The sequence below is a fragment of the Melopsittacus undulatus genome, chromosome 1, assembly GCF_012275295.1.
Source record: "Melopsittacus undulatus isolate bMelUnd1 chromosome 1, bMelUnd1.mat.Z, whole genome shotgun sequence".
In the NCBI taxonomy this organism is placed as follows: Eukaryota; Metazoa; Chordata; class Aves; order Psittaciformes; family Psittaculidae; genus Melopsittacus; species Melopsittacus undulatus.
In genome coordinates this window covers 18693269-18718551 of record NC_047527.1, presented here as the reverse complement: position 1 = coordinate 18718551, position 25283 = coordinate 18693269, and the positions used below count along the sequence as shown (strand labels likewise).

Genomic DNA, 25283 nt, shown 5'->3' with positions numbered 1-25283 from the left:
TAAATACTAATCCAAAAGGAAATGACTTTTCACATACGACCTAAAGAACAACAACAAACATACTTTTTCCCCTCCCAGAGGTTAGTGACACTGGTTTGTTAGGGAATTAATGCTCTGCAGCATCTCTCTTATACCAGCCTGTTGCTGCAGGTGGTCTTAGCCCACAAGGGCTGTCCTACCCCCTCATCTACGCAGCAGCTGGAAACAGCCTTGGCATCACGTGATGTAAGAAGCAATATAACATGATATCTAATAATACACGTGTAGTGGACAAATTAGGTTGTCTTCTTATCCTGATACACATCTGCAAGAAAGACATCACTAAAATCTCCCCCATCAGTTTAAACAGTCTAAATCAACTTGAAAACTAAAGTTTCTTCCTGCATAAAAGTTTTAAAGTATGCATTCACTGATAAAGTTGATGAAAAATGTGTAGGTTCTTTCTTAAAGAGAAAAGGAAAAAGAATATGTAAAACAAACACAGCATGTAGCTTAAAGACTACTTGCCATAAAAGGCTTTTCCTGACTGGAAGTTACAGTTGTACTTAAAAAACAGATGTACATCAAAGACTATTGATTAGAAGCACAGAGAAGTAATTATCAGGTTTTTTGTTGGGTTGTTTTTTTTTTCTTTCAAAAAAGAAATTCTTTATTTTAATACCAATAAAAGCTTAGTATGTACAGAATGATTCTATGGATTTAATTAACCACATAAAAATATAAATGTATGTGCTATTCCTGCTCCACATCACCACATTCTTATGGCTACTTTGGGTGAGCTTCTGATGGGTATGAGATCTTGGCTTTGTTATTTTGTAATAGTATTAAAGTCATTGCATAACTGAAATTGTTCAAGATCTATTTATTTTTTCTTAGAAGTGCCTGATGTTAATTCTTTGTGGGACAGAGGTATTTCTACCAGTAGATATTGAGGCTGGCAGTCATAGTCCATCCAACTGTATGGTACTGTGGGTACAGTAGCACACACCACAGACCTAGCTAAACTGGTGGCCAGCGGAAAGGGCTACATTTCATTAACAAAATACAAAGAGCCAGAGCACAGGTTTGAATAGTGCCTTGAAACAACAGCAGGTTTCCTGGCATACTTCTGGCTTTTACCAACTAGTACTCCCAGGAATGGCACACTGCTGTCTGTGCATTCTTTGCAGAAGATCAAAAGATGATAAAAGAAATATTTACCCAGAACCTTTGGGCCTCACTGATTTCAAATTAGCAGCTGTTTTTCAAACTGGATAATTTTTACAATCCTGATTTTAGATATTTATGTGATAAGCCCCTGGGCTGGAATAGATGGTCCTAAAACCCATTCAAGTTGCTATGGTTTCACCTGGTAGGCAGCTGAACACCACACAGCCCTGGCTACCCCCTAAGGGATGGGGGAGAGAACTGGGAAAAAAAGTAAAACTCATGGACACAAATGTATAAACTTGGCAACATACATGAACTGGCTGATACTTTTTTGAATGTTGAACTATTTATTTGAACCACGCTAAGCTAAGTGATTATCAGCTTCTCACACTGAAGTATAGTTGATCTCTACTGAATGTTAATTATTTCATTATGTTAGCAAGTACTCATTTCTTGGCCAGTGCCTTCATCGCAATCTATTCCATGTGTGGATTTAAATTGTCCTATAAGATTAATAGGGGGTGACAACTGGATCATTTAGGGTGTGACATACTGATCAAATTAGTTACCAGTATCCATTCAATTGTTTATTTTCTCTACTGAGACAATTAATCCACTATTACAGCCACTTCCCTTCTAACTCAGATTGAAAGGTAGCATTTTCTTCTTGATATTTGCTGGCTTTAACAGATTCCTTTCAAAATCCTGTTTGAATTTATTCTTCTTCCAGTTATGCTTAACATCTTCCAGTTTCCTTCTGTGTAGCCAAATAATTACTTTCTCCCTAACACTATCCAGTTATTCTTCTTTAACCCTCTTTCCATGCATACAGGCTTTGAACATATGATTTCTGTTGTTACTTTCTGTGTAAATAAACTTCAATAGTTCTTTCCCCAAACCTGATTCCAAAAAGAAACATAAAGCACTAATATGCGGTCAAGAACAACTGTTTGTAATACAGAATAAACATTTCTCCGTGGGTTACCTTATTTTAATTAACAATACATTATTATATTAATAATATTAGTTATGCAGATAATTAAAATCTGCACACTTACATAGATTATTTGTTAGAACTCAACAGTGTTATAGTTTGTCTTTATCACAACTATGGAAACATCCTAGGTAAGAGTCACAAAGTAGACAGACTAATTTCTCTGTGATGAACATTCATAAAGTGCATTAATCGTTATTTGCTATTAGTCAACTAAATGGAAGAATACTGCCAACTACAAAATTTTTATATTTTATATGTTATAAAAAAAGTTTTAAAATGTACATTAGAATGTAATATTGATATCATCAGTTAGAATTTATACAGTTAAATTTTCATTGAATTTTCATTGATACACAGTTAGCTTTTCAAAGAAAAACAGCTTAGCTCTTTGAATATTTGTAGAATACCAAAAATAATGTGACCAATTTAAACTACTGCAGTTTCTGCATGGATCTACCCAACAGGAAAAACACACAGAAGCATTTAAGAGTGATTTGTGAGGTAACAGCAATAAAGCAATTATTCATTGTCAGGAAATGTGTCTATTTAGATTAAGTGATCATAATATTACTTGTTTCCAACAAATACAATTCTATGATCTTGAAACAATACATTATTTTGAAATACCTCCAACTTCATAAATTAGATGACTGATTTATTTTTGAAAATCTGGATAAATATATAAGCAAAATCGTTGTGAATCAAGACTTTCCATGCCAAGTCTCAACTGTGAGGGATTTTTTAAGGCTTAAGTATGAATTCCTGGAAAACATGGTTTATCATAGAAAAACTAGCAAAACTTTCACAGCATCTGCTCTAACAGGCGCCACTGTAATGTGCTACAGATCTGTGAATAGGCCAAGAACAGAAGCTAAAGCTAACACTGAACAATACAGTATGTTACAAACTGGGAAGATAGGTCTTTTCTTGTCTAAATTATAACAGATGGGATTGATTTCAATCCGTAATTTATATAGTGAAGAACTTCACTGGCCCAATCTCATAATTTCTCAAAGCATTATTTTTTGATTAGCGATTCTGTTCAGAAATTTCATCCGGAAATGAAAATACGGTCATCTTTGAAGAAATTATTTATTCCTTTACATGCAAGAATTAATGCTTGGGAACATAACTGAGCTTTAAAGCAATAGATCAGATATAAGTTACTATTGCTAGTAGTATTTTGTTCATTCCATGCTGGCTGTAAGTCATGTACAATACACTGACCATCAAATTTTGCAGACCCTTAAAAACCTATGTATATAATGTTACAGGCTGAGATAGTCAGCTGGTAGCATGAGAATACAAAAACATGAAAGTGGCTGCTCTGGGTCATCCAAGGATCCATGAACACCACTACTGTAACTGTAGCCTAAAACTAACATGCCAGTAACAGTTCAAGAGTAGGACAAAACTTTATGGTTCCCTTAACAAGAAACTTCGCTACCATGCATCAGCCCTGGCATGTACATGGACATAAGGAGGCATTGAATGTGGGGGAAGGTCTTGCAAAGAAGGTTTTTTCTGGGGAATGTATTTTCTGGTAGAAGCAAAAGCCCCACTGCCCTCCTGCCATCCAATAACTTCTTCGCCACCTTATGATCCTAACCACAGAATCATAGAATGGTTTGCTTTAAGTTTAAACCCATTACCCTTGTCCTATCACTACAATCCCTAACGAAGAGTCCCTAGGTTTAGTACTATAGAAAAAGTGATGAGTATTTCTGCATATGGCTTCAAATTATTCACAGTTCCAAAAGACTGGTCCAGAATGGTAGTTACGAAAGATGAGGAAAACCTAATTTCTGATAAAATGACTGATTAAGATTCCTTCTCTTTTAACTACATCAGACAACACTCTGAAATAAAAGCTATATCATTTTTGGGAAAGGAAACAGAAAATTGTTTTCCTGTCCTTATATGGGGCCAGATAAGAGGAAGGTACCTGTTAATAAATTGAGTTGAAGAAAGCTTGTTCAGCCAACTATTGTCCTAATGCAAATCCTAATAGTTGCAGATTTGTAGCTGAATATAACGCATCGAAATCATCTGACTTTTTGCAGTAAGAAAGTACACACAGAAGATGGTGGTGAGTTCAATAAGCATTTGAAAGAATACATTAAGCACAATAACTTCCTGCCAATGCTCCCACCTCAACCACCAAAACTGCAAACTTCCAGTTGTAAATTTTATTTTGAGAAAGTTAAGATGCAGGGTGACTCAGAAATGAAAGAACAAGTGGCTAATGGATTTCAGACTTTAATATTGACATTTTGTTTTAGTTTCTACAGCCACTTATACTGATGATGATGATTATTAGTGTAGAAATACTGACAGGAGACCAGGGTAAGTATTTTAGGATAGTACAGGAGACAAAAATGGTGCTAGTGTTTCAGCTTTCAGGAAAGAACATGTACAGTGAAACAAAGAATTATGTTCTACCTCCAAATACACCTTCAAATACACTGGCATTACTATATCTTAGGTAAGTTGTCAATTTTTTATTTCCATAGCGCTCCAAGGGTGTCAGAAATTTTCTCCACAATCACCCTCAGTGTTCCAGTGAGGTATAGTTTCTCATCACTTGTCTAGCCACAGAAATTGCTCTTCCCAATATGGCAATGTCCATACCTGAACTAAAACATATGGTGTTCTAAGGTACAAAGCACAAAGGCACATGTTGCTGGCATCATTCTTGCTTTTAAAGACAAATAGTATAATTATTTACGGTTACTTCAAATCCCTTTTTGAAATCAAATTATGCATATCAGAGAATGATTGAAGTTGGAAAGAACCTCTGGAGGTCAACTGGTTTAAGCTGTCCTGCTCGAGGATGACCACGTGGACTATGTCCCAGTGGCTTTTGACTATCACCAAGGCGGGAGGCTCCATAGCCTCTCTGGGCAAGATGTGACAGTGTTTGGTGTGGTTTTCAATATGCACTATGCAAGCACGTATGCAAGAGTGGATCTACTTTTGTAAAAACATCCTGAGTGCAGTCACTCCATCAAACAAGAATATCAAATCTCATCTCAATACAGGACTGACAAGCATAAGATTTGAACTGAATATTGTCATGGTTTAAGCCCAGCCAGCAACCCAGAACCACACAGATGCTTGCTCACTCCCCTTCGTTCCTCCCCCAGCTCTCAGAAGGATGGGAAGGAGAATCAAAAGAATGTAACTTCCATGGGTTGAGATAAGAACAGTCCAGTAACTAAGGTATAACACAAATCACTACTGCTACCACCAATAATAATAATGATAAGGGAAATAACAAGGGATGAGAATACAACTGCTCACCACCTGCTGACCGACACCCAGCCTGACCCGAGCAGCAATCTAGCCCTTCCAGGTAACTGCCCTCAGTTCATATACCAGGCATGAAATGCTGTGGTATGGAATACCTCTTTCACTAGTTTGGGTCAGATGTCCTGTCTCTGCTTCCTCCTGGCTTCCCCTCCTCCCTGGCAGAGCATGAGACATCAGTGTTATCAGCACTGTTCCCAGGCTGAAAGGCAAAAACACAGCACTGTACCAGCTACTAAGAAGGAGAAAAATGACTGCTACTACTGAACCCAGGACAAATACTGTGAAATATTATCAGACTCCTTTTTTTCCTCAAGTGACTTAAAAAAAGAAAAAAAATATTTTTTGTGTCTATGTTAGAGAACAAAGTAAAATAAAAACCAATCACCCCAGAAGTAGAAATGTCACAGCAAAAATTGCAGTGTGTACAACAGCTATGTCTCCTCTCCAGACTCCATTGCGTCATTGAAAATCATTTAATGTAGTATGTAGTAAGCATGAAAAAGAGTTTTAAGTTTATTTACTAGCCACAATTTGACATTTAGAAAAAGAGCTGTATATCAAGTAACACAATTATACACAGTACAATAGCAATATAATCATACAAAACAAAACACAATCCATTAATCACAATTTGAATATTTTCATATGTTTCTGCAATTCCTACTTTTAGCCAGTACTGGAAGCAGCAAAATCTGTTCTTATGGCATTGTTTCAAGGAGAGATTTTACACCCCTTTTTAAGGGTAAGATAAATTTAATAATGGTCAAGAATTTCTGCAATGATATGGAAAGCTAAATATTCTTGAGGTCATGGGTAGTATTCTAGGGATGTGGGTTAATAATCACACTGTATTCAAAGACACACTGTGCTACCATTATTCCAAACTAATAAGTAATTCACAGGTAGCTACATTGAAGAAATCCCTGACCCTCATTCTTTATTTCATTATTGCACCCCTTGAATGAGATCTTGTAAACATAAGTTATTAAAAACTAGAAAATAAATTTAGTATATTTTTATTGATACCACACAATTCCAAGAATAGTGCAAAAAATAAAAAAAAGAATATTGCTAAAGTGTTTCAAACTCAATTTCTAAACCCAAGTTGGGGGTGGGGGGTCCCTGAGGAGTGTTCAGCAAATATGATCACTAGATTATTTTGTCACATTTGAGAGCAGATGTGTAACTGCAATGTAGCCAAATATTTCATAGATCAGGTCACTGCTTCTGACCATTTATAATCTAGCATTTTACAGTCTTGAATTTTAGTATAGAGAAATGTAAGACTACAAGAAACCTATAGCATGCTCTACAATACCATTACTTTGGGTAGAAAAGACTAACTTTATGATGGACATTTTCACAACGAGGGTTTCAGGACATCAAGTGCAACTACAAGTCAGTAAGGCATTTTGAAAAAAGATGAAGGAATCTCTTGAAACACGCTCATCATTTTGAAAGAACACACTTCAGCAAATGTTCAAAAGTGCTCAGCACTCAGTAGGACCTGCAATTGTCATGGAACAAAGTTTTGAAAAAACGAATAATTACAAATAATTACATTTGTAATTATTCCACTTACTAAAGACTCAAGTTATTCTAGATGCAAGTATCTTCTAGATTTAGCAAATACTAGCAAGTCTGGAAGCCTACAAACAATTTATTTCTATGTGTATATACAAACATGTTAATATTTGTATTATATATAAGCAAACAACTATTATCTCAATTTCTCTAACGTGGAGCATTAGCTTTTGGGGATAACATTGTAACCTTTAGGTATAAATGAAAAGCCTATTTGGAAAAAAATTAAGCACATGCAAAATCTAGGTTTCCATATCTTAGCCAAATAGGTTGAGAGTTATAAAAATCAAAACAGAATAATAAATCTTGGCTCTTGAGCTACAGTAACTCAAACAAAAATGTTTCCAAATTTTAACACAATATACATGATTAAATACATAATTTCCTGCTATTTTTCCACTGAAATAAAGTTAGGCTGTAATAAACACTGTATGAAGCTTCAGGTAGGGAAGATATTGAACAGATTATTAATTTTTTTAAGTTTTACAAAAGAAGACCCCAAAACTTACAAATTAGAAAAGTACCTCTTGCACTTAAACTTCAGAACTGTAAGAACACTATGGTACATTTTAGCTCCTTTTTAACAGGAAAATATGCTTATTAGGGAAAATGACATTATGGAGCTTGTTTAGTATTAACTTCAGACAAGCATAAACAATTTTTCTCTGAGTTCTCTGAGTCATGTGGCTAATGGCAGTAACTATTATTACTTCATTTAATATAAAATGGCTTAGGCTTGAAACCTCCCATACTTTTCCACTGCAGCTCCTCTGGACTGTTAAACAATCAGAAAATTCTTGCTTTCAAAATCTAATGCATGTGATAGCATGGTGACATCACTATCAGTCAACGGCCTTTCAAAATGTACTTTTTTACTTTAAATTTGGCTCAGCTAAACACCATATTCACAGGAACACTAATGTAAATAGGAAACCTTCAGTCAACTCAACTTTGAGGATCACAAGTGACACATTTTTTAAAGAAAGCTACTTTTTACCAGCAAAATGCAAATAAAACCAAAGTATTTTTATCTGCAGCAGGAAATTGCTGAGCTTAATAAAGGATTTGGAAAGTCTGCCTGTATCATAACCCTGTTTAGTGCAATCTCTTTGAGGACACACAATTATACCTATTCAACACAAATGAAACTGCTGACAGGAACCAAGGAAGTAAATTACAAGCTATTATTTTGCTAGGTCACAATGGTTTGCATTAGTTCATTTTTCAGAGCCTAAACTAGAATATGAATTTTTATCTTCTCAAATTAGCATGTTAGATCATTGCATTGAAATGCTCCTTCATTAATAACACTTGATTTTTTGCTGCTGACTAGGTTTTATGTAAATACCATGAAAGCAAGCTCTTTGGAAATATACCAAATATATAGCTCTACACAACAACATTCTCTTCTTCAGAAATTATATGCCAAATGTTTTCATACTAAAATATATCAGAGTTTTCACATGAATAACTGAGGCACAGCATTTTAGCAGACACTGAAAACTCTAAATATGTTCCTTTTGGGGTTGGATGCTGGGTACAAGTTTGACAACCAAGTTAATCATGAGCCAGTCACAAGTAAAATTCAAAACCACTAGATTTTAAAGCAATAATTAAATTCCAGTGCTTTTTATTTAATTTATGGTGTTGAATCATTCAGGGTGTCCATGTTTTCAGATTATTGCCTGCAGCTAACAAAGACTTGAAAAACAGCTAAAACATGAAAACTGTTATGTGCTGGTTCCAGCAGCTTAGCTTTAAGAAATCAGAAAACTGGTGACAAAAATCATGTGAGAAAACAATACAGGGAGCTCTCAATGCCCTAATTACTACACTACTCTCTTCACTGAATCATTTTAGCAAGTAATAGGTAAAGCCCTTCTATAAGAGTTCCTGCAAGTGATGCATAGTAACTTCACAGTTCAAAGAGTTCTGCTGAAAGAGGAACCTGAACATTCTCCAAGTGTCCACAGGAGAAGAATACTCTTACAGATTTCAGGTATCTATACCTTTCCTTCTTTTTGCAGATAAAGCATTGCCATGCTGAAAGTATCAGAGTTATACTTCCTGAAGATGTGTCTTTCCAAAATGTTCCATTTTTGATTCAGGGAGAAGCCCAAAGGTTCCACATAACTCTCTTCTCAGTAGAAAGGCCTTTCCCTGTTCTCTTCTTCACTATTGTCTTAGAATAAAACCAGTATAAAAAATTAGTGTAAGTGGTAAAAAGGTAGACAAAATCAATTACTAGTGACCTGACATGATGTCTTAACCACACACGGAGCAGTTACAGAGAGTTTACACAGTTGACTGTGTAATTAGATTACATTTTGGTTTACACAGAAAAATAAATCATAGCCCTATCAATAGATCTGCACCCTGTTTTAATAGCCCTGAAAGATGATATGGAGATGCTGGCTTGGCCAACTGTTAATAAATAAATAAATAAAAATTAAGTGGTTCTTTTGCAACATGTTGCTCCCAGCTTTGAAGTGTACGCACTGATGCAACCAGTTACAACTCCAAGTTCAGCAACACCATTTGAATTCTCATTCTACACTCAGCTGTTTGGGGAAAGTGCATCTGTCTTCTCCCCCACCCCTTTTATTTTTTTTCTCTCTTTTTAATAATTTCTTCTTTATTTTTTATTAGGACAACCTTCCCTCAATTAGAGAGAGGTTCCAACACCGTTCCATGAAGAAGGAGGACTGTAGTTATATCCTGGCTCCTATTTTCGTTCATTTTTAAGTTCTAAAATCCTAATATTTTGTGGAACAAGTAACAACTACAATAGAGCCAGATTTGCTTCTCATTTAAACCAATCAATCAATGAAATTTTACTGGCTTCGGCAGAAATTCTGACTTTCAGCAGTAACTATCAAGAAGCTCATGCTCATCAACGCTATAAAAGACCAACAGGAACATATCTATAGAACACTGACATACTCCAGATAAGTATCACACCCAAAGAACTAGGATGTGAATGTTTTATAAGCTTGAGTCACAGTGTGAGATACTGTAAGACTATGACACGGTCATAAAAATGGGCATGAGGGGAAGTTCCCCTCCCAAAAAATGGAATTCTTTTTAACATCCTGAACAAATCATTCAGATGGTTGGAAGAAAAGTAAGAGAAAGTAATACATTATTCTTTCCCAACATACTCCACCCAGAAAACATTATTCTGGAAAAGACATATGAATCAACTTTTTTTAAAGCTTGAAACTTTAAGGACAATTACTTCTTTAATAAAACCACTCCAGTTGAAAGAAATATTCAGCATGTTATAAAACTTCTTACGAAACACTTCACTGATTTTTGGGCCACCTCTATTACTGAGTTCTGCAGAGATGATAAATCCCTCTTTTTTTCCTTGCCACAGCTGCAAGAATAAAATGAACCTTATCTCCCAGGATTTTTCCATTTCTGTGTTTAGGACTCATGTTCCACTGGCTTCCCCTGCACTCAAGAGGTATTACTGCAGCCTACACTCAAGCTGGCATCAGGCTGCAGAGCTGATTAAGAAAGTCTGGTGGCAGAATAGTCACGTACTGAGTGCAGTGAATTACAGCTGATAGCATATATTCATAAGTCCTACAGAGAATATATGTTTAATCACCTTCAATGATTATGAAAAACTGATTCTGACCATTCATCAGAATGTCAGTATTACAGCTTATAAAACTGACAGTGTCTGAAATGATCTTAAAGCCAACTTGTTTTTTCTTCCAGAATTACCCCCTGTATTCTGTTATGGCACTTTCTTTAAGCTAGAAATCTTCCATCAGCTATTCTAGTTTCCTAACCAGAGCAATGATTTGAAGCCTGACACAGGACTTGCTCAGTAGATATTTTTCATCTGTGGAGTTTTTATGGTCCAGAAATTTCTTCAGCCACCGGTTATCAAATGCAATCTGTTTTCTTCTGTTGTAAATATACGCAAATAATCCTACTCATATATCACTCCTAGAGCTATCTGGCAGAGTTGTGCACTGATTGTTAGTGCATCTCTCCTGCACAATCTTTTGCAATGCTTAAAATTTATTCTCTCTATTCAGCCAAACTGTGGGTTTTCTTTACTAGGCCTCACAAAAGTTGTTTCTTCTAGTTTAGATGTTATAAGGAACAGATGGTAAATCAGGAGCTAACAAAATAATCTGGTCCATAAATTCAGAGTAAAAGCACAAAGCTGGAATTTAACCATCTTTGTAGCAGTTTTTACCTATCTTCGTTTTAGGAACCCTTTAGGCATTTGTCATTTCAACTAGCAGATAAATGTGGCACTTTTTTCAGTATTGAAGATACTGTAGCATTAAAGCTAAATGCAATCTAGCTTCAAGATAGCTACGCTCCATCTGATCAAAGCTGCTTGGCACTTGGATCTAGTCAACAGCTAAGGTTTCATTGTGCAAATTTAAAAGCAATGAATTAATAAAAAGCATTTGACAGTTTTTACAGTACTATTTCTACTGTGCTGAACTCTTTGTATAGGAAGAGTTGGCAATCTATTCAAGATGTTCACATTTGTATCTGACACAGAAACAGCATGATTTTAACAGCTGGCTGTCATTTTCACAAGGAGCTCACTCTAATGTGTGCCATGGTGTTATCATGGGATATTAATGCCATTTGAAATACCTGTGATTTTTATGAAACATTACAGTGCAATTCGAACATGGGTGCTTGAAAGTCATGCCCCTTGTTTGAACTTCCCAAACAAAGTTCTTAACAAATCTGACATGCTGTAAAGCACCTGCTCTCATTGGTGTCCTACTGCAGTGGCTCTTTGCAGCTAGATACCTGCACGATTCTCTGCTCTCCAGCAGTTTGACTTGGTACCAGGTTCACAGAAATCATCAGACTTAAGTGTCTGATTAGTTAAGAATGCCAAGGAATGCTCATGGGAAACCAATTAAATTAGAATTTGAGTAAAAAGGCTTAAAATGCACAAATATATGAACAGCCAAGCTAATTAAGTTCTACAAGAAAAATCTCAAAAGAATAGTCTTAAAAGATGAGCTAATAGTTCGCTACTGTGCCTGCAGTATTTATACGCACTAAATAGATGTGCATGACACAAGGTTAAAGTGTCAAACTTGGAGGTGATATGCAAAGCTGTATAAACTCAGCCTTTATTTGAACTCAAATAGCCTTCTTCCTCATTCACATTCTACAAAGAAACATAAACTGATAAACTCTCAAATTAAATGGCAAAGATGATAGAGGATTCTAATTCAGTGGAAGACACTTCACATTAGATTTTTGGGGCCTGTTCAGAATTTAAGCTGTGCCAGTATAGAAACACAAAATAAATACTCTTAAGGATGAAGATTTATTGCATAAAAAGAGCCCATCTGGGAACCAAACATTGGTGCAGTAGTGTGTCTATCCTAATTAATGCTGCTCTTATGCTTGATCATTTGGTGCAGAATGTCATACTGACACAGGTACTTGATTACCTCTGTAGGATTGCATTGCTATTTTACATGTTACTACTCATTTTAGGTTAATTTATTATTAAGACAGTGCCCTGAAAAATATCAAATTACTCATTTTTAATGTGAGGCTATAACACCATATAAAAATCTGTGCACAGAAGGACTGCCCTGTTCAACATGAGCCATTCTTGCTTTGTATTGGTCTTATTCTCTGCTCATGTTCTCACTCCTTTTCCAAACATCTGCAGTCATGTTTGAATTTCTTCAAAATGAATCTGAGATTCAGACTGTTCAAGAGTAAGTTCTTTTCATTCACCTCTGAGGTGCAAAGCAAAAAGAATGATGAGAATCAGATCAAGCTTTCCAATCTGAGGTAAAATTATCTCAAATTATTTCAAAAAGCTTTAATAAAATACCACACAAGCAAAACCAAGCAACAATAACAAAAAGAAGCGTATCTTTTCCCCCATTCCCCTCTTCCTGTGCTGCTCATGACATGTAAAGATATAGACATGTCTAGAAACTCTCTATGAAGGATTTCCAAAGCACATCCTTAAAAAAAGTGTTGTTGACTCCAGCCTAGTTCTAACACTGGCAGCGACTCAAAGTGAGAGCATCCATAGAGCAAACCACAGTTCTTTACCACAAACATAGCACCTCATGGCCTGCGCAGGACTGAGCCAAATCTAATAAATCCTGTCTCTCAGCAGGGGTAACTAACTTGTGTACAACATTATACTGACAGTGAGCTACCTTGCGCAGCACCAGCTTGAAAACCTCTCACTGCATCACTGTAGACACGTCTGTTGGGTGTCAGATTTTAAAAGACACTAGAAACCAGTCAGTGAAGCAGCTTGACCTTTTGCAGCCTGCTAACAAAGCCATTAATGGGGACCCAAATACCGCTATACATGTTTTTTCTGTCTAAAGAGCCAAACAACGGAAGAAGCCATAACTGTCTGTTTCCCCAGATTCTTTCTTCTCTCCTCCTCTTCACTGGATTCTTTACTCTCCAGATTTGCACCATCTGGCTGTGGGATAGAGGCAAACTATTTTGGCTGAATTCAGCCCAAATTCATGAGGCTCCTCTCTTAGGCTTCCTTAGGTTACCAGTACGTATCTAGCAAGCAAGCTGCAGAACATTCAAAATGATGCTCCAGCAGTAAGCAGTTATAGAGGGTTTGGACAATTCATCACAATCAATCACGCTACAGCAGTCTAATGAGTTCCTAGCTTAACAAACAAGCAGCTGTAATTAGAGGGTGATGCAGACTTAGACAATTTACTTTCATTGGTACTGGGCAAGGAGTATGCATCCAGTTATGTCTGAAAAACTTTATCTACTTAAACTGATAATTTAACTGTTGGAAATCACATGTGCATCCAAGGAATCTAATTTCTGTCATGGCTGGTTAGAAATCACCAAGCCAGTCCTGCATAGCAAGGCCCAACATTCATTCATACACATTTTCTTACGGTATCCTTAAGGGTGATGAGGGGGACAGAACCTAAGTATTGCATACAAATACTGCATATTTTCTAAATATTATAGTATGGTGAAGTATTTCTACTTCAGTCACAGTCACCATTATTTATAGAGTAACTCCCAAGATCCAAACACTGCCATTGTTGGTTCATGTTCTGCTGGAAAGATGAACAGTACAAAATCTGAGGAGTATCAGAACCCAACCAAAAATTCTGCCAGGAGTATGTCAGGATGCATTAACCTTGTAAAAACAAACAATGTCTGTATAGCCTAATAGGTTTATTACTTTAAAAAGAGATTTCTGTGCAAGGAAAGTCTTAGTGAATCCTTAAAAATGAGCAAGGCTGATTGCTTTCTAGTCATGCCATACCTGAAGCAGATGGGTCTGCAGACCTGCCGTTACTTAGGCCTGTGGTATGGGAGAGGATATCCATAGAAATGTGCCTTACTGATTGATCCTCAGGGAAGAAAACATAACCTCAGGTAGGAAAGTGTTTGCTGGTTTCTCTGCTGTGACTGAAATGGCTGACTAGAATGTGACAAAAATATCTCTCCAGTTGAGAAACAGAAATGAGTAAAGATATGGCTTTTCCTCCAAGTGAGTTGTAGTTACAGAATGAACAAAAGACAAAAACCAATAGAAGTTACTTCATAAGGGTATCACAATAAAATTTGTCAAGTACCTTTTATGGACAAATTCAATTTATGCGCTTGGATCAACTACAGCACTCTTCGGTATTTGTATGTCCTTGTGGATTAGCAGCTGGCTCTCCTTCAGCATTTTTAAACAACCCTGAACTGTATAATTGCCATGGGACAGTTATAACTCACGCTGGTCATTTATGAGGATTTACATGCTGGTACACTTGGTTATTCATTAAAAAAGATTACTCCCATAGGAGATACTGCCTCACATGATACTCATGCTACTTCTCAAATACAATATACTTAAGAAAAAACACATGTTGAAAGTACTTATCTGGTCTAAGATATAATAATGGCAATAAATATATTGTGCATAGAACCTTTTAATGCTTGGAAAAACTGTGTGAAAGACTTCACAAGAAAATATTTCCTGTTACTTTAGCTAAAAAGGAGGCTTGAAGGATAATTTATAATCAGAAGGAAAGGAAAAACGTGCTTTAGTTGGCTCTTTTGCACTGCAGCAATTCCCTGATAATCTTTTCTAATAAGTTGAAAATGTATCATATGATAAAACAATACATAGAATTCCACAGACTAAATTGTCATGATAAGATACGTAGAGCTAAACCCTTGCACTTGGGAATACATAGTCCACGACAAGATGTGCTTTGGGCTGTTGTCCTGAAGAAGGAAAACTAAAACAAATCAGATGACAACAACTCTTTTCCATGAAAGTATTTTGCTCATGTCATAAAAGGTACATTCTAAAGGTCATTTTAGAGAGATCTTATTTCTAGTCTTAAAAAGAACATGCATTTTTGAATTCTCCTGAAGTCAAAGAGAACTAAGCCTCTTAAAATCCTTCGAAAACCTGACCCATCAGTTAAATAAACAAACCAAAACCACACTTCACTACAACAGCACTCCAAGGAAATTTAGGCTACTTATACCTATCCAAGCTAAGTTACCGGTTTCAATATAAGTAATGTATTATTTCACCATATTCACACACCCCACAAATGTTAATAACCATGATTATAACCCACAGTAATATTTATCTGGAATGAAAGAGCAAAAAAAGTTTTGTAGAAGTATTGTGACTTAATATCAAGCTGCCTCAAGTCCCATGCATGATCCACCATACCAGTTTCAAGGAAAATACCAACCCAAATATTGAACCGTTACCTACAGAAGCTAAATATTGAAAGGATTATTTTCAATACGTGTTGATATTTTTCAGAGCACTTAATTGCTTAGCTGCTTAATTTCACCTGCTTATTTCAAACACATAGAATATGCAGGAGTACGAGTCAACAGCAATGCCTTGTTCACAGAGCTTTGAGAGACATCTAAATCATCAAGCAGTTTAGTGACAGAGCAATCATTCCCGTTAAATATGCAATGGAAACCTGAAAGTTGGTCCTTGACAGATAGCACTTGGCTTTAAATTTAACTGCTACTCAAGCTGATGTACAAGTTTATATAGCTTATAAAAACTATTTCTAAATACTTTTCAGATAAGAGTCTAATTGGATTGCATTTTCCCTTTAGAAAATGACTAAAGAATGGATCACTTCCAATAGTGTAATATAAAAAAAGCCAGCATTTTTTTAAAAGTCACATTAAGTTTATAGTTGAACTAGTTTTAATGAATATGAATAAAATGCATGCATAATACAGCTATTTTGTCTCTTAGCTCATATGTGTAGGCATTTTCTTTTCTGCATTTATGCAGGGGTATTTCTTGCTCGGGTGTTTTTTTTTAAAAAACAAAAAAAAATGAAACCAAAATAAACAAAACAAAAAAAAACCCACTAAAATAAAATAGAATAAAAAACAAACAACAATAAAAATAACAAGGACTGCAACACTAATTCAGTTGAAACATTTAGTGTGCAAGGGAAGTTTCAGAACAGGATTTCATAGATTCATTCAATCCCATATTTCCTCATTCATATGACCAAATAACACACAAATCACATGAAAAAAATATTTACATGAATCATGCTGTATCTCTGTTCTATATGTATGAACATCAACATGTCATACTTGGTTGTGAGGACCTAACAGATTTGTTATTCGTCAACCTTTAGAAAAGAACATATCTGCTCACATTTCATCATTAACACACCTTCATTTTCTTTACTGCTTTGATATGAAAATATGGAGAAAAATGCTCCTCCATCAACAGATTCCTAATTTGCTTATCCCTGTTACAGGAAGGAAAAAGAAGATAATACACACCTGTATTATCAGTACATTTTTTTTTGCTTCTAAGAAAAAAAAATAGTAAAATACTATGTTTTAATGCAGAAATAAGTATATAAGGAGGAACAGAGCTACGTCCAAAAAAGGGAAAATATTTAATCTCTGAGAATTGCTATTGTTAATCCTGTTTTTCTCACAGCTGACCTGATTTGAGCAGGAGGCTGGACTAGAGGACCTTCTGAGGTCCTTTCCAAGCTGAGCTACTTATGATTCAATTTTTCTTTTTATTATTATTATTATTATTATTATTATTATTATTATTATTATTATTATTATTATTACTGTTATTATCACCAAATAGAGATTACAACCTTTGTGCTTTTTTAAGGAGCTGGCACAAACTGATTGCATATTGATAATATAACTACATTTCTTGCCTACACCCCTTAATTTAGACTAGGGACTTAAAGTCTAGTTGCAGGCACTCTTATTGAAATGAGCAGGATTAGGAATTTCATTTTCCAGCGGGTTTAGATTTCCTTTACTATTAGTTTTCGCCTGCAGCCGTCCCTTATAAATGCAATCAGCTAAAGGGTGGGAAAAAAACAAAACCCCAAACATTTTAACACTCTCAGCACAACATTCCCTGTGTGAAAGCACATGTTGACAACCCAGGTGAGCAGATTCTGCAGCTGACAAAAGCTTGTTTCCTGAGCAAACATACTAATAAGCATGCCAGGCTCCAAGTGTTAAGCCATACTCCAAGCTATGTTCATCTTGTCCTTTCCTGTTCCCAACTGCTAACTCCTTCACTAAATGTGCAAAATGGCCATCAACTAAAATACTCACAAAAATACTTGCTCTATTACTATTGCTATTACTATTACTTTCCCAACCTGCACTGTGCACAGTGTCTTTGGTGGAGCTTACTTCTTGCCAGCTCTCTGCTGATGCTGAAAGGGTTTTTCCTTTTTTCCTGCAGAAGCTTTGAGTTATGCTTTGTAACTGAAAATTACCAGTTGTATTTTCAGACATGCTAAAGCCAAGCCTTCTTGGTCTGAGGTTAATTGGTGGTCGCAAAATACAGCAAAGAAGGCAAGCCTGCTTAGTGATACCAGTATTCTAGCAGAGCCAGCTCATTAAGTGGAGCTACACTTAATGCAGTTTCTACCTGTATGCTGAGTGTGAAAAAAAGGGCAGATTTGGTCCAATGCCACTGCAATGTTAACAGAAAGCTGCACCAGGTAAATGACAGTAAAACTAAATTCTATGTACTACAGTCCACATACTCATTAGCTTTCTGTATCTAATTATAAATTCTTTTCTCTTTTAGTCTTTTTAGTCATAATTTCCAAATATTAATAATGAAAATCCGATTGGGTCATTTTACTGTTAGATAAATATTACTGCACAAAAAACCCAATCAACCAACATGACGTCTATCCAATTACATGCTGGAGTCAAGGCGAGAAGTCCCTCCCACTATAGCCTTATGACCTGTCCTGCTGCCTTCCCCCTTTTGAGCTCAGGAAATTAACGCATACATATACGACATCTTCATCTCTCTTGATTCATGTCTTAAATAAACATTCAGAAATAGCATCATGATTTATACTAGAATTAATGAGTTTGGCATAGAGTAATATTAATGTATTACTTAATACAAAATGAGAGTAATTTGCAAGTTTCTCAAAAGTAAAAATGAAAGAGGAGTAACTACGGAGGTGAACGTTGGGACCATATAAAAATAAGAGGTAAAAAGAGAATACCTGTAGTAAATCTATGGAAAACTTCAAGACCAGAAGATTTATCAGTCCACTGAACATTTTTGCTGCTAATTTCCCCATTGTAACACAACCACTTTTTTTCAAAAAAGACTTGGGTTTTTTTTTGTTGTTGTTTTGTTTTGGGTTTGAGATGAAGGGGAGAAAAATTCTTATCAGGAAGAGACCAGCACGGGTAGGAGGTGGCCTGAACAATCAAACTAATCTTTTTCTAAGTCCAGCCTCTCATAGTATGAGTCATGTTACACCCAAGCCACAGGGTAACATACATAACAGGAACAGATACACAGATGTCACATTCCCACCTGATAACAACAGTTAAATCAATTAGTACTGACAATAAGAAAATATCACACAGTAATATATTTGACACCGAGTATCCTCTTAACGTTGCTGGCTTAAGTAGGAAAGAAGTGAAATCATCTTTCACTTGTATTCCAGGTTGTATCTCTACAACTCTGCAAATACTGGGAAAGTGACAAGGAATTCTTCTTCATCACTAGATTTGTGCTACAGAACCATTGCCAGATGGGTAACATCTCAATCCCTGATACATATGAAACTGAAGTACTTCATAGGAAAACTGAATTTAACTCCAATTCTGCAAATCTGCAAAAATCTCTTTCGGAAGTTTTTCTGTAGTGTGGACTATAAATAGTAATTGTAAACTGCACAGAAACAGAAAAGCATGTGACAAAAGCACTGTGTTTGACCCTGTTATACCAAAAATAACCTTACTGCCTATGCTCGGTTTAATCCATCACAATCTACAACTCTTTTAGCTTTATGATCCAATACTTATCCTACACATTTGTGTAAGTTCATATACTGAGAACATTAGGAAGAAAGCATTTATTAACAGCCTCTCAACTGGTATTTACAGGGAGTATGGTTCCTCAGTCCCCCAGTAGTGCTAATCTTGCATTTTTCTCTTATTTCCCCCGTTTAAAAGTTCAATTGCAAAATTTCTAACATGAAGAAAACACCATATTTTAGGAGGTAGGATCTGCTTGACTTGAGTTTCCCTGTAACCAGTGTCTCTGCCTCCTGCCGTTTTACAGTGATTAAATAAGCAACAAAACACTTTGCGTGTCTAATGTAGCAACTTGCTATCTAAATTAAATATGATAAAGGAGCCGGATCTTAGACCAGCCATGTGTATAATCATAATTAAAACATACTATGAAGCAGGCATTACAAACAGGACAATGCCTATGCCTTTCTCACCTGCAGAGATAACCAGACCAGGCAATGACATACCCTAGATACTTAAAACACCACTAACACAACTCTCTCACAGCAGTTTCTAAGGAGGGAGAAGAGAGTTTATACTCTGGACAGTGTTTTATATGATGGCACAGAAGCATTATTAAGCATCAGTGTGAGGAGTTCAAACCTGCAGTTTCATATAAATCTATTTTTATCTCCAAAAACACAGGCAGGGAATCCATACTGTAAATGGACAGGAGAGGACTGAAATATTTAGGATTTACAGGAGATGGTACTTTTGAGAGTACTTCAAACCTTTCACACTGAATTTTTATTCGATGTCTTTCCTGATACTTAGTAAAAAATTGCAGAGATTTGATCAATGATCTTGATATAGTCTAGGCAACAAATTTCCTAACTCTTAAGAAATTTACCTGTGGTAACTATCATAAGCTGGTCTTCTGATTAAAAGCTTCATATAGATCACTGTTCTGCAAATATCACATCTATTGAAGTTTGGCCCTGATCTACAATATTCAGAACAAGCAACATTCCAGCTAACAATGCCATGTGTAACTAACTTCACTAAATTTAAATCCCCATCACACCAGCACTGGATGTGTCACTTGCAGAAAAATTTAGAATCATAATCTTTCCTGCCATGTGCAAAGCAATTAGCTATTCTACCATCACTATTGTTTTCATGCTGAAGCTCAAACTGCAACCTATTATAGTTCTTCCATGGGGCACCTCTTTGAAAAAGCCTCATCACCACACCAGGAAAAACAGTTTCACAGTATACTGAGACCAATCAAGCTGAACCTTTCCCTTGAGCCTTGCTGCACAAATTAGGACTGCCGCAGTACAGCCTTTCAGCCTTAGCTGGCAGAGTAGGGACAGGATTTCGCCTTCGGCTGGGATGAAATAGGTCTTTTCAAGTTAGAAATAGGATTTCAGTTAAAAGAAAGCTCATACAGATTTTTATGGCATGGATTACACTTACACGTACCTCCTGGACAATGCCTCATGGCCATTTTACACCGTCTGGATTCTGCAATGGTTGGGCACGGTATTGTGTCTTTTGCTGGCTTCTTCACAATTTGTCTTGTTCTCGTTTCCAGGCCCCACTTAAATCCACATGTTTTGTTATTTCTGCTGCAAGTTCCCCACTCACTCCACTGACCTACTTCACAGCCTTCTGATAAAGCAAAAGAAAACATGAGTAAGCAATTATTTTGTTTTTAATTTTTTGTTGGCTTTTTTTTTTTTGAATACAATATCATAAATCATCACTTGAAAGTTTTACTGTTAACAGGCAAAACCTTCCAAACAAAATTAAATTCTTTTACAGAAGATCTCTGAAAATCTTTTCAGCCAGCATCAACTTGAGCATAAAACCATCTATCAGTCTGAATGTAGAGACATCATGTTAGCCCCAAATATTCAAAAAGCCTTCTAAAATCACAGTTTATTAATATTTTTTTAATAAACAAATCTTATTTGGTTGTCACCAGGATTTGCAAAGTGTAAGAGTTCACATTTCGAGGTCTTAGCCATCATGAAATGTAAAGAATACTCTTGAAAGACAATCTGTTCTGGCACAATTCCAAGGCTTCAAGCTAAAACACCAAATTGTGAGACTTGATTGTGAGAACTGCCAATGCTGGTTGGAGTTATATAGTAATTCCTAGCAAAAAAACCCTCACCCTTATTTGGTGGTTTATATTTGTTACTTCCCTTGGAAAAGGGAGAGGCTGCAGAGAAACTGAAAGTGAATATGAAATCCAGATGTTACAGGAATGCAACCTGCCCTGCCCCTAGGTTCTGGCCTTGGTAAAAGGCCAAATGAGCAGGTAGTTTTATGAGGGCAAGAATCCAACAAGTACATCACCAATTTACAGTTCTAATGCAAAAAGCTGGCCTTCCTAAAATCTTGTAAGTTCTGAATTGTAAATCCTCATACAAGGTGATTTACAATTGAAAGGACAGAACTTTCTGATGCAGAACAGAGTGTCCTTCCCATTAACGCAGTATTTCAAAGTCTGTGGAAAAAAAAGTCATTATTATTGATAAAAAAATGCAGATCCAATTCAGTAGTCAGTATTTCTTCACAGGAAATGTTGAGCATCAGCTCAAAAACAGTGCCATATTTGAACTTGCCAACTGGCAAAAGAGCTGCTTTAGCAGCACTGCTGTGCTAGAAGACTCACCCACACATTCCATAAGCTCTTCCAAAGCTGCAAATCCAGGGGGGCATCCTCGGAAGCAGCGACCTCTGTGCGAGTAAAAGCCAGTTTTGCATTTGGTACAAAAGTCTCTGCTAAAGCAGGAGTCGCAGTTTTCTATTCTGCATCCTGAATTGAAAGGATCATAAGGAACAGTGAAACAGCTAAGTTAGGGTCAGACTAAAAATGGAAGGACTTTCATAAAGCAATAAACCAGCAAAAATAGAAGTACTCTAATGAGGAATATCGTCATCCTGAAATTCATCTGCTCTGTAAGAGAAATTAACCGTAACTATTTACCACATTTCCCCCTACATCCTTTTAATAATATTTTTTTAAGTCAAACCTATAGCTAAAATCTGAGCTAATTACATCTTTTTGGAGGAAAAATGTTCACTGTAAATTATTTTTGTGTGTAACTAATTTTGAGCTAACTAAGATGCAAAAGTTTTGGGAAGTATGCATGTATTGTATGCACTGTCTTCAGTTTACTATTTGCCATCAAAAGCATGATATGGTTTTGTTTTTTTTTCATGAGTTGACCCTGAAAATAGTTGAATGAATGCTTTCATGTATTATATCTGATGTCCATATCTACCAGGTATGTGCTACCATGCAAAAAGCCTAAATTTTTCTGGATGTAACTCCTCTCTGTTATTAAGGCAGTTAACCCATAAAAAAAAACAAACCCCAACATTAAGTTATTAAAAACCATAAATTATAAACACTAGAAAAAAAAAATCCCCAAACATTAAATACACTATTGTCTTTTGAAATACTGTATTTCTCTGAAAATTTAAGAGAATAGATAGACTACATCCACGATAGACTACAGACTCAGAGGCAGACTGTTCAGAAACATCCTAATTCCATACTAAAACATGGCAACTTGGAAATGAACTAGATACCAATATTCATATGCACACCTGAGAAGTGGAAATACTTACATGGAGGCTTATGAAAGTCAGTCACACATGCCTAAAAAAAAAATGCCAGGGAAAAATGTTCCCAAGATTAAAAAGTAAAAACGATTTTACTTGGAAAAGTAATAAACACTTCAAAATTATTTTAAAAGAATCTTAATTTATAGTTAACTATCCTGTCTTCAGGTATCTGAAGTCACAGAAGGAAACATTTGTTACTCAGGTCATGCAACAATATACTAATATTTTTGGTCAGTTAATTATTTTTTTTTCTAAAGAAAAAAAATACAAATCATAAGGACTTCTGAAATGGCTGTTGGTAAATATACCCTTCCCTTAGCAACATTTCAAATTTAGGTAATCCTTATAAAACAGATTTTAGTATTTATTCCTGAACTTCAACATGCGTAAGTAAGGCACAACATAACAGTTAAACTGGGTGGTGGTGGAAAATTATTCTTTGTTAGTAATTAAGGCAATATGAGGCTTTATAGATCAGATTTCTTGTGGCATTGGACAACAAATCAGGCATATTGCATGGAAAAAAATATAATAATCAAATGCTGGTACTCCTTTCTTTGGTTAGAAGGAATGCAAACATCAGTTTGAAGTCTTGCACTGCCAAAGATAAGCTCTGCAGGCTCTGTTTAGACACAACCACACATAACCTGTGTGCTACCGACTCCTGTGTCCAGCATCACTCAAAGGGGCTTTAAGAACTTGTGTTCACATAAGCAGTACAAGCTGGGCTTCTTATTCAGTTTACTTTATAGGAAATTCCCAAGAATAAGAGTTGAACCACTCTCCAAAGAAGAGAAGATCACTGCCTAAACAATAACCCTGCAAGCTCCATCCCTGGCAGTGTTCAAGACTAGGTTGGATGAAGCCTTGGGTGATATGGTTTAGTATGAGGTGTCCCTGCCCATGGCAGGGGGGTTGGAGCTAGATGACCTTAAGGTCCTTTCCAACCCTAACTATTCTATGATTCTATGATTCTAACATCACTTCCCTAGATTAATTTGACTGCACAAATGACATGGTGTCTTGCGCAGGAGATGTACTGCAATAGTTAATTGCAATTTATTTTATTACATTTGAGATTTGTTATCTACTCAAGATGTATTATGCAAGTACTTTATTACTTGCAATGCTTGAATCAAAGATACAGTGTGTGTAAATATTCTGAAAAGAATGTCTGCCTCTTGCCCACCCACACAAGACAGTTTGAAAAGACGTCAAGGATTTTCCAGATCTTGTAGTTCAATGATGAGGTGCAGAACAGAACATTAAAAGAAAAATTAGCATCATTTGACCCTCCCTCACATCCAAGTGACACAAGTATATTTTCTGAAATAAATACCATTTTAACTATTGCTTTGAAAACATGTTGGGGAGTTACAAGTTTAAAGTTAATCCATTTGAACTTTTTTGGGTGGAAGAGGGATTAAATGAGAAACTTTTTGACATAAGTTGCCTTTTTATAACATGCTTAGCAGGCAAAAGCCTGGCTCACCTTTGCTTAGAATACTCTCCATAAAACTACTGCTATTTAAACTGCTATTGTGTATTGCTAGTATACCTGTGAATACCTCATATTTAAACATTAAATTAATGAATGAATAAATCTTTAAAAAAATATAGAAAATTATGCCCACTAGAGGTTTCCAGATAGACAAGGGTGCCTGGGAGACTTGAGAAGCAGTAAGGAGCCTAGAACTCTGGGGGGCACAGGGAATGATAAGATTGGCTTAAAGGGGAGAAAGAGTTGACAAATTCAGTCCTGCAGAAGAACCCCAAAGAGCAATCACTTACTTTAGGCAGGTCTACCATATTTTCAGGGCAACAATAACAGAATTAGACACCTAAACTTCAAAACCTGATAGTAAAGAAGCAAAGGGTGCTTCATTGCTGCTGCTCCCATTTAGCTAGCAACAGGAGGTCTGTAGGTTAGTGGCAGACGCTTGAGTCCCTGCTCAGTTTGCAGCATCTCACCAAGGGTCTGCTTTCAACTAGACCTCAAATCTCTCCTGTTCCTAATCGGCATCATGTCTCCTTATATCCCCCTGGCTCTACTGCCCTCTATTCATAACCAGGACCTCTCAGACATCATAACACTCACTGAAACTCTTCTAGCACAGTCTCATATATTTTTTACAGTGCTTCTATTCTGAGAAAGCCAGAAAGTGAAATACTTGCTTCCATCCTTTCACTTGAAAGGTATAAAGCACCACTGAAAGCCACTCCCGTGTGAAGACCATACATCTTTCTTCCTACCATTCGCATATAACGGGACTTCGAAAAGCACTCAGGGAGACCCACAGAAATC

The 25283-nt window shown here is 36.2% G+C and overlaps 1 protein-coding gene across 2 annotated transcripts in view; it reads right to left on the bottom strand.

Annotated features, from left to right (window-relative positions):
- The window catches only part of RSPO2 (R-spondin 2), a 106811-nt gene that overhangs the window by 13905 nt on the left and 67623 nt on the right, over positions 1-25283 (bottom strand). The window contains exons 3-5 of one of the 2 annotated variants that reach the window (XM_005150921.3): positions 22020-22163; positions 20819-21007; positions 12191-12197 (exon numbers count right to left, since the gene is read on the bottom strand). In XM_005150921.3, coding sequence (XP_005150978.1) covers positions 12191-12197; positions 20819-21007; positions 22020-22163 — 340 coding nt within the window. The remainder of the gene's footprint in view (positions 1-12190; positions 12198-20818; positions 21008-22019; positions 22164-25283) is intronic. The other variant, XM_005150922.3, reaches the window with a different exon arrangement.